The sequence below is a fragment of the Cynocephalus volans genome, chromosome 10 (assembly GCF_027409185.1).
Source record: "Cynocephalus volans isolate mCynVol1 chromosome 10, mCynVol1.pri, whole genome shotgun sequence".
Taxonomy (NCBI): Eukaryota; Metazoa; Chordata; class Mammalia; order Dermoptera; family Cynocephalidae; genus Cynocephalus; species Cynocephalus volans.
The window spans coordinates 24,220,287-24,230,641 of NC_084469.1; the positions used below are offsets into that span (position 1 = coordinate 24,220,287).

Below are 10,355 nucleotides of genomic sequence, written 5' to 3' on the forward strand. Positions count from 1 at the left end.
TTTCCCGTTCATTAAATAGTCTTTAAAACAGTTAATGAATTTATAACATTCCATTGTATAAATGACCTATGATTTATTTTATTGATCCCCTGTGGTTGGACCTTGTTGTTTTAAATTTTTTCTTTGTATAAATGCTACTGATAAAGATTCTTTTCAGTCCCTGGTTATTTCACTGTGAGATTGACACCTGACAGTATAATTACTAGATCAAAGAATTTAACTTGTAGAGAATATTGATATGTATTGCCGATTAGCTCCTTCTTTTAAGCAATGTACAAAAGGGTCAACACCCTTACCTGCACTGGGTATTATAGTTTTATTTTTACCATTTTAATAGGTGGAAAGTAGTATATCATTGTTTTAACATGAATTTCTTTGATATTAATGAAGTGAATGTGTTTTTCATGTTTCTCTTTTCATGTTCTAAGACTTTAAAACTTTTTTCTTTCTAATTTATGACTTTTTATATATTAAGAATATTAATCTTTTGTTTGTCTCTTATTTGTTACAAGTAATTTAACCCTCAGCTTTGTGTTGGTGGTGTTTTTGATGCCCAGAGGTATTTTTTGTGTGTGATTTATATTATTTTTAAAATGCTTTGAAAGCCCTTTCTCTTGCTCAGGAGAACTCAGTTTTTTCCCAAGCAGTTAATTAATTTTTCCAACACTATTTGGACAATCATTTTTTTTTCTCTACTGATTTGTGATGCTACCTTTATTATGTATTAATTTCTATGAATATTTGAGTCAGTTTTAGGACATTTTTATTTTGAGCTTTTGTACTCATAATTGTCATTTGCTTGTCATTTGTTTTATAAAAAGAGAAATTTCCTCTTTTCCTTATCCTTTAAGTCCTGGGAAGTTTAAATTCTAAATCTTACATGGCATTTTTATTCTAGGAAAGAGATATGTGTTGTACATAGGGTAGAGAGCAAAGAGGATGTTGGTAGTTTACTTAAACCAAAGGTATGAAGGTGGGTCACCTTGGGGTCACACATCCCTATATGTGGCTCTAACCATTGCAAATTATGAAAGCATCTAACTAATTCATCTAGAGTTTCATTATTAGATATGATAGCTCCTAGCCACATTTGGCAATTAAAATTTATTAAAATGAAATAATTCAGTTTCTAGTTCAAATGGGCCACATTTCAAGTGCTCAGTGGCCACATGGTTACCATATTGGACAGCACAGATAATAGAGGTTTATTTCCACCATCGCAGTAGGTTCTGTTGGGCAGTGCTGACCTAAAGCAGTCAGATTTAGGGAAACCGACTCATGGGTCAGCAGAACAGGGCACACATTAATTGGTCACATTCCCTTCTCTGTAGGATGGTCTACAGAGAGAAGAACACTAACACTGCATATTATGTGTCAACTTTATTCTAAGTTTTTTCCTTTTTGGCAGCTGGTGGGCATGGGGAACCAAACCCTTGACCTTGGTGTACAATGCTATGCTCTAACCAACTGAGCTAACCAGCCAGCCCTTATGTTAAATTTTTTTAAACACCTTATATAGTTTACAAACATATCCTTTGAGGGAGATGAAAGAAGAGGCTCTCTAATGTCCCAAAAGATTGTCATAAGGTTGCCTGGTAGGTGAGGAATCCCAGCTTCCAGCTTTTCTGATACATAAATGTTAACGTGATTATCTCACCTTGAGCTGGTTTGGTTCTAGAGTTTAGGCAGTGCGGCGAAAGGCAGTGAAGGCTGTCTTTAGAGTTGGGCGGGTGCCACCTTATGTCCTTAGAGGCAAAAAGGGGTTGTAGAGTACCGGACTCTGAGCATTGAAAGCTAGGAGCCCTGAATATTACTCTCACAGCACAGAATATTTAGGGTTACTGTGACTGAGAGTCATAGCCTGTACTAACAGTTTGTTTTGATCATCTAGCCTGGTTTCTAATGAATTAACTTTAAAGATGTTCATTAACTGGAGAGTCATTGGGCTGCTGAGTTGTCTTATCCATTTACGGATTAGTTACAGTACAATTCCAGCTTGAATTGTAGAGAAACCAGTGAAGATGTGGTTGGAGCCTCAGTTGCTTTAGAAGTTTTGACAGTCAGGCTTTATATACCACCTTATAGACTCAGGTCATTTAATATTGTAACGGGAATTCGAGGATTTGAAGATGAAGCACACCCAGTGTGGTTGGGTAGGGATTCCACTTGGCATTTCAGATCCAGCTCGTTTTCCAGCCGTAGGATCCACCCGGGTAGGAACTACCAAAACCAGCACCCGCGATTGTTTCAGATTCCGCACGGGGTAGGTGGGGCGTTTTCGCCGCGGCGGCGCGCCCCGCCCCTGGCTTCCTCGTGACCCGACGTTCCACCCGCTCCGGCCGGGAGCAGCCCCGCCTGGTTGGCCCCCCTGCGGTGTGTCTGGGCGGCAGCCGGGCCGGCGCGTCACGTGGCGGAGCAGCAGCCAGGTCGCCGAGCAGCGGGCCGCTGGGCATGGACCCTCAGGCCGCCAGGGCCCAGGCGCTGGGGGGCGCTGAGCCGCCTCGGGGCCCGCCGCTGCCGAGCCTGCCAAAGGCGCCCCCCGGCCCGGAGGTGAGCGCCGCGCGGGGGCCGGGCTCAGCCACCACCTGCGGCCCGGGCCGAGAAGTTGCGGGCTCGCGGGGTCGGGCCGAGGGGGGCCGCGGGGCTGGGGAAGCGCCTCGGGCCGGCCTCGGGCCGCCTCGCGAACGCCGAACGCCGTTTGGGGGCGCGCTCGAGCTGGAAACGGCCGGGCCGAAGGGCTGCATGCTGTTGGGCGGGGAACCCGAGGGCGGGGGTGGGCGCGCCGGGTCGGGAACGAAGTCTGTCGGCTCAGGGGCGCCTCTGCGTACTTGGTAAATTGGAGGTGATGCTGATGACCGAGAGAGAGCTGGGGTCCGCTGCTGGGGGCCTGGGCGGGGGCCAGGTGAGGGCGGCGGGGAGAAGGACCTTACCTTAAGATCCTCTGTCCTCTGCTGGGAGTGCTCAGCTAGCCCTGAGCACTAGATGCTGTCATATGCGCTCTCCCTCTTTTCTGTTTACTGAAACCACAAAGCCCTGTCTGATGCAGGGTTTCCAGAAACTTGTTTTCATGGGTGCGCCGGACGGTTCCTGGTTATTCCAAGACCGTTATTGCAGTCATCATCTCTCCTTGTTTACACTCAATCCCTGCTAGCCAGTGAGCTCCTCCAGGGTAGGAGCCTTCTGTGTAGGGCTGTTTACCCACCACTTAGCATAGTGCTTGGCACAGTTGATACGCATAATAACTGGATGGATTAATGGAATGCTTATTTAAGCATCAAAGATGGTACTTAACCAGAGTAAGATATGAAAAATGTAGCAATAGACTTATGAATTACTTTGGAGTGCAGAATAGGGTGAGACTGATATTGTGAGGGCACTGCAGGAAGGGACATGCACTTGCTCTCCAAGGTGAGGGGCGGTGGTGCCTGCAGAGGTGTGGAGATGAGAAAGTGCAGGGCAAATGGCTTGGAGTTTGGGTGCGAAAGCATGCGGGAGACTGCTCAACAGGTCGTTGGGAGGAGTGAGGGGGAGGTGTGAATGCCGTGGCTAATTTTGTGCAGTGGAGGGCTGTTGAAGGTTTTGAGCAGAGTGGTGATTAACCCTGAAAGGCTGGGCGGGATGGGTGCGTGGGTGGAGAGGCGGTTAGGAGGCCATGGCAGTGGTTTAGGTGAGAGGTTCAACTCCTTCATGGGCAGCGGTGACCAGTGGTTGTCACTGATCACAGGAGGTGGAATTGAATCATTAAATCCAGGCATGATTAGATAATGAATGCTAATTGGGGCAGGAGCGAAGTGTAGTATAGATGTAGGGGAAAAGGAGGTGGATTTCAATTCAAGAAGTGTTACATTTCTGCTACATGCTGGGTGTTTTCATAAATGATATCTCATGACAGGCCTCCTGCAAGGTCAGAACAGTCATACCCAGTGTCCAGAGAAGAAAACCCAAGTCACACTGAATGAATGGCAGGGCTGGGATTGAAATCAGGGCCTCTCATGCAGGCTATGAACATTTGTTCCAGTAGAAAGAGGGCTTGGAAGTAATAAGGTTTCAGGAACTTTTGAGTCATGGGAGCAGAGAAGCATCTGGTTGGCTGTGAGGGAAGACTTCCAGTTAGATGAGAATTCCTTTAATGTTCAGCACTGTAGAGGAACTAAAGCTTCCTTCCTCCCATGTATCAGTGAGGAGATAGAGAATTTGGTAGAAAGAATTGTTAACTAGATATAAAGTTGTTAAGTAACTGATAAGGTAAAAAGTGTACATAGAGGTAGCAACTGCAGGAAGCAGCTACCAACCCTATGGCTGAGGAAACAAAGGGATGAAGTTGGAATGATTAAAATTGAAAAGCTTAGAGGAGAGGGTTTTTTGCAGAGCTGAAATTCCAACCTCAGGAGGGGGCACTGCCCCAGCTGGTGCTGGGATGTTTGCACTTGGAGGAGAGGTCCTGAGGGCCTGGGACCCAGACCTCTGAAGAGAGGGCCCAGTGGGGAGGCTGGCCCTGCAAGGTTTGGCAGAACTGGGAACTGGATTCAGTGGCTGCTATCGGAAATCACACACTTCTGCTGCCGGGGATGAGGAAGTGTTGCTGGAGTGATGCTTACAAGAATAGGAAGGAGCAAGGCCTGTCTCCCTCCTGCCTTGCCAAGACTAATAGGGGAAAGCAGAAGTGGGGGTTGCAGAATCCCAGCCCTGCATCATGAAGGGGAGTGTGGAAGGGTAGGTTGGAGTTGAGAGGTGATAGCTGAATATAGTGGGCATACCCCAGGTACCCAAGTCCCTGGTGATTGTTTCTTCTTCCCACAGGCTGGCTTTGCCACAGCTGATCATCCTGGTCAGGAGAGAGAGTCTGAGAAGGCCGCGGATCGACTAGGCAAGTAGATGGCAGAGATTGGGGTGGACCAGCTAAGAGAGTGACGAGAGGGATGTCCCTATGTCTTGTTTACCTTCTAATCAGTCTTCTTTGTTGCCAAGTTAGCATCTCTGTCCAGTGTTTCAACACTGCCCTCCTATGGAAGCCCTATTGGAATTTCTTTAAGGGAAGTCCTGGACATTCAGTGTGTCCAAACCACCCTTTCCACTGAGAGAAACAGCGAAAAGAGTACAAGCTTAGGAGTCAGGCAAAATGGTTTTCAGTCTCAGCTCTGGGTCAGAGAGTCCTGGACTTGAGTTTTGTGGCTTTTGATAAGTCTCTTAGCCTTTTTTCATCTTTAAAATGGGGCTAATTAGTACTTACCTCATAGGGTTGTTTTGAGAATTGGATGAGAGGATCTAGAACTGTATTGTCCAGTACAATAGCCACTAGCCACTGATGCTATTTAAATTTAAATTAATTATAATTAAAATGAGAAATTCAGTTTTTTAGTTACATTAGCCACATTTCATGTGCCGTGGCCACATGAGGCTAGCACTGCCCTGTTGGACAGCATGGATTATAGAACATTTCCATCATCACAGAAAGTTCTAATGGATAGTGCAAGTCTAGATCAAGTACATAGTAGGTGTAGTCACAGCAACTAACACTTCTTGAGAACTCATTAAGCTGCAGGTATGGTTCTAAGTGTTTCTTTTTCTTTTTTCTTTTTAATAAACTCACAACAATCCTGTCTTCATTTTACAGATGAGGAAACCGAGGCACACAGAGTGGTTAAGTAAAAAGGTTTTAACAATTGTGGTAAAAGATACATAACAAATTTACCACTTAGCCATTTTAATGCATATAATTCAGTGGCGTTTAGCACAATGACAGTGTTGTGCAACCAGCACCACTATCTAGTTACAGAACATTTTCATCACCCTAAAAGGAAAAGTTGTACCCATTAAAGTAGTCACCCTCCGTTTCCCCTTCCCCGAGCCCCTGGCAACCACTAATCTGCTTTTTCTCTCTATGGATTTACTGGTTCTGGATAGGCAAATGTGAGTTGCCTATAAATGGACTCATACATTATGTGGTCTTTGTGACTGCCTTCTTTTAGGTTCATCCATGTTGTAGCATGTATCAGCACTTCATTTCTTTTTTGGCTGAGTAATTCCATTATATGAATCTACCACATTTTGTTTGTCTGTTCATCCATTGATAGACATTTGGGTTGAGTCTACCTTTTTGTTGCTATGAACATCCTTGTTTTGTTTAAACACCTGTTTTCAGTTCATTTGGGTACATATTTAGGAGTGGAATTGCTAGGTCATAGTCAGTTCAATGCTTAAGTTACTGAGAAACCAGTTAAGTGAGTTTCAGCTCAGTCGCACATTTAGTAATTGGCAAAACTGGGACTTGAACCCAGGCAGTCTGGCTCCAGACCCCATCCCCTGAACTATTACTTTATTGCTTGTAGTTGCTGTTATTATTATTACAGTGTTAATAACATGGCTGTTTTTAGGCTGATTCCTTTCCCAGCTCTGACCTGGCATCACCATAGCGATATATGTTTGGACGTCTACTGTCCTTCCCCAAACTTTTCATTACTAATGAGACCTTTTGAAAATGTACCTTCTAGCCTCCCCTGATGTCAGGTGGAGGACCGTGGTGGTTGCCTCTTGAGACCAGACAGGTTCTGCTCTTCTGCTTGTGTGCTCCCCTCTCTCCCCCACCCTGTGCTCCCTTTTCACATGCTCTTTGAGGCTGAAAGGAGGGATAAGAAGAGCAAATATTCAATAAAAGCCTGTATTTGCCAGAGGCCCTTTGTCTCAGCGACATGCAAACCACCTGAATATGTAAACTGTGCCTGGCTCCCTGTGAAAAGAAGTCATCAACCCTACTTCTAAAAACATAAACAACAATATTTTTCTTAAAGCACTCAGGTGGCTAAAGAACTCTGTAACTTGTTTTACTGTCTTCTTAGTGAGACTGCCAAAAATTTTCCAAGCACATGAGCAGGTCTTCTCTGGTTTGACAATTGTTTTAAGACCTTCTTTTTGTCAATATCTTAGCCAGTGGAACACAGAGCATCTCTAATGATAGTCCCACCCATGGTGAGGGTACCCATTTTGAAGAGGAAGGCTTTGCTATGGATGATGAGGATTCTGATGGGGAATCCAACACCTGGGAGTTGTCAGAAGGGACACGCTGTCTGCCCAAGGAACAGGCCGGCGACCTTTTTAATGAGGACTGGGACTTGGAGTTGAAAGCACATCAAGGGAATCCATATGGTAGGTGTGGAGTTTGTGAGTTCCTAAGCTAGGGCTTCTCAGACCCTCCTGCCAGACCCCTGAAGGCAGGTAGTTTGGGAGAGGGGTCCACATCTGTGAGCCTAGCCTGATATCTGTTACAGATCTGAAATTTCTGTGACAGCTTCTCTTTCATATTGGAAAGAAATATACATGCAAATATTTTATTTGACTCCATAATTTATCACTTTGTATTAACATTGAAACAATATTACTCTCTCCAAAAATCTTTGCTGTGAATGGAGCAGCTGCAGATAGAAGTGCTCTGATATGCAGTTGCTTCGTCTCCACTGCTGAGAACATTGTCTGAGAAGCACAGCTATGGGTTGTTCAGAATGAACATATTTGCAGTTCTTCAGGAATGAACTATGCACAAGCACGCACTTGCACGCATCCATGTGTCTTTTTAAACAAGATCAGTGCAGGTGTCTGTCCCCTAGACATATATTCTTTTGGCTACCTGTTTTTACCTTCCTTCCTCCTTGAATCTGTCTTTTAAAACTGCCTGCAGATGCTGATGACATCCAGGGGAGTATTTCTCAAGAGATCAAACCTTGGGTGTGCTGCGCCCCACAAGGAGACATGATCTATGACCCCAGTTGGCACCACCCACCTCCACTGATACCCTATTATTCCAAGATGGTCTTTGAAACGGGACAGTTTGATGATGCCGAAGACTGAGTGTGGAGCTTTCTGCCTGGTGGGTGGGTGGGCCTGGGTGGACCCTCCACATTGAGGTCTCTCTTCCTATCTGTGAGGTAAGATGTCCTGTCTGAGAAAACGTTCCCAGTGATCCCTGAGTCTGGGGTACACAGACTGTGTTTAATAAGGTCCAGTTTTGTTGTTATTTTTAATGAGATCCTCCTTGGAATGTGCAAGTATTTGTGTCAGGAGGAGTCGTGTTCTTTGTAAATAAAAGTAGGAAAAAACCGATGTATTTTGTCTCCTTTTTTTTCTTTTAATTAGGTTCTTCTGAGCAAGACCTCACTTCTTCATTTTAAGTCTCTAAATTACATTTTAAAGATTGAAGTACTTGGAGATCTAAAGCTACTCTGTGAAAGAAAAAATTTAGCTTTTGCTTCTGTAGATCTGGCACTGTTGACTAGGGATTGGAATCCAAGAGACATTGGTGACTTTATGACTGATTTCTGTTCTTGTTGATGGGGAAACCAAACAGTTACTTAGGTAATAAGGACTTTCTGTAGGCTGGAAAACTAAATGGCAAATTAATTAAACCAGCAATCGTGTAACCCTTAATTGGCACCAGATTCTATTTTCCATTTAATCTTTTAATCTTGACAATTACTTATATGAAGTCACTATTTAAAAAAAAAAATTTACTTCATTTTAGAGATGAATGCAAAACTCAAAATGTTTTGACCTCTCCGAGATCACAGAGTGAATGGCAGAAGTGGCACGTAAATGCACATGTGACTCTGAAGTCCATTCTCCTCATTGGCCCTGCATGTGTGAGAGCATAGCAGAGGGGTCTGGGGGCCAGAGGAAGTTACCTTTGCCTCTTTGACAGGGTGAGGGATAGTTTCTTGACTGCCCTCCCTCCTTATCAAAGCTGAATCAAGAAAAGATTTCAGATCTGAAATCTGAGTACCCTCCATAGCAGGTAATTGAGCATTTAACCATTTAAACTAGTTTTCAAAGGCCCACAAGGTGTGTGAACAAGGCAGAACCTCGTGAGAGAAAGCTTTGGCCATGAGGGACCTGATGGCTAAGGCTGTCCTAAGGAGAAACAATGTCCCTTCCACTGTCCTTGCTAAAGGGGCAGTTGTAGACCACATCACCACGCCCCTCTTTCTTTCCTCCACCTTCCAAGGTCATAGCTGATGAGACCATGAGTATGTCTGGCATGAAAAGGTAAACTTGAGAAACCGAACTCTTTGGCAGCTGGCTGGTAAGGGGATCCGAACCTTTGACCTTGGTGTTACAAGGCCGCACTCTAACAAAATGAGCTAACCAGCCAGCCTAAAGTTGAAAGACTGAGCCAAGAAATAATTGGGAGCTTAAGGAAGATGATAGAATTGCTGAAATGGTATTGAAAAATAATGTTGGCTCATGTGTAAGCTGGAGTTAGGAGACAGCTGAAACTATGAGTAAAAGCAAAAGTCATGAGGTGGGGAGATTACATAAAAGCGGGGGGAGGTGGGAGAGAGGGAAGAAAAAAATAGTATGAAAAGCATATGTGCATGAGTAGCTGAGCAAAGAAAATTCACAAGTTTCTGTTGCTGTGATCCATGGAATAGTTATGAATCTAGGACTCATGCTTTTTAGAAGTTAATCTCTGTGGTTCCTTCTCCTGGTTATTTCTGGCAAAATGGGTAGGAGGGAAATTGGGTCTACCGGAGCAAGGAGGTAGAAAATAATATTCTCTTAAAGACATTAGAGTGGTTTTTATGTTTGAAAGCTGGGTATTTCAGGAGAACAAGCAAAGGGGAGCAGAGGCTAGTCAATTGTTCTGATTTCAGTATTGTTCTAGTGCCCCCTCTGATTCAAGCATAGAGTAAGATGTAGGTTATCTTATGGGGGTGAGGTGGGAGTAAGAAAGAAAAGTAGTGAAATGGAAAAATACTAATGATCTAATAAGTGAAAAAGACTATAAAACTACTCTGATGATATTGCATATATAGTGTGAAAAAATTGCATATGTAAGTGATAAAGATTTAGAAGGTAATATGGACAAATGGAAACAATTTGATTGGATGATGGAAAGGTAGGCAATTCTGTTTTATTTTTGGTTACTTTAATATAGATTTAACAATTAGGGTATTTAAAATAAAGACAAGATGTTATTCTAAAGCAGAGTTGTGTCTTCTGTCTAGTCTTCCCTGTCCTTTTTGACAGACATCACAACACTTGTCTTATTCTACTGCGATTGTTGGTTTATGGTTCTGCCTCCCTCTTCATGCCAGTAAATATTGATATAAATTCAATTATCTTCAGTTATGGTGCAGTATTTTCCTTGACTGTACTTAGGGTTGACTGATAACATCCCAGGCTGGTGATGAGAAAAGAACGAGGTGTTTGAAGAACCTTTAAAAAGTCTTTGTGTTACCAGTTACCAAAAAAAAAAAAAAAAAATCTTTGTGTTAAATCAGATTAGGATTTTTTCTTCGTTTTAATTTTGTATTATGAAAAATTTCAAACATATACAATAAGAAGAAATGTTACCATGAACTTTC

The 10,355-nt window shown here is 43.6% G+C and overlaps 1 protein-coding gene across 1 annotated transcript; it reads left to right on the top strand.

The window, feature by feature from the left end:
• The first annotated feature begins 2,376 nt into the window (after positions 1-2,376).
• COPRS (coordinator of PRMT5 and differentiation stimulator) lies at positions 2,377-8,094 on the top strand. The gene is made up of 4 exons (XM_063112797.1): positions 2,377-2,550; positions 4,801-4,871; positions 6,929-7,143; positions 7,673-8,094. The coding sequence occupies exons 1-4, from the start codon at positions 2,452-2,454 to the stop codon at positions 7,840-7,842; spliced, it is 555 nt and encodes a 184-aa protein (XP_062968867.1). The 5' UTR covers positions 2,377-2,451; the 3' UTR covers positions 7,843-8,094.
• Positions 8,095-10,355: the final 2,261 nt, after the last annotated feature.

Excerpts from the sequence above, each read along its gene's own strand:
- COPRS (XM_063112797.1), top strand. The coding sequence starts at position 2,452 with ATGGACCCTCAGGCCGCCAGGGCCCAGGCGCTGGGGGGCGCTGAGCCG. Across the intron at positions 2,551-4,800 it reads AGGCGCCCCCCGGCCCGGAG|GCTGGCTTTGCCACAGCTGA; the intron begins GTGAGCGCCGCG and ends TTCTTCCCACAG. Across the intron at positions 4,872-6,928 it reads GCCGCGGATCGACTAGGCAA|TGGAACACAGAGCATCTCTA; the intron begins GTAGATGGCAGA and ends TATCTTAGCCAG.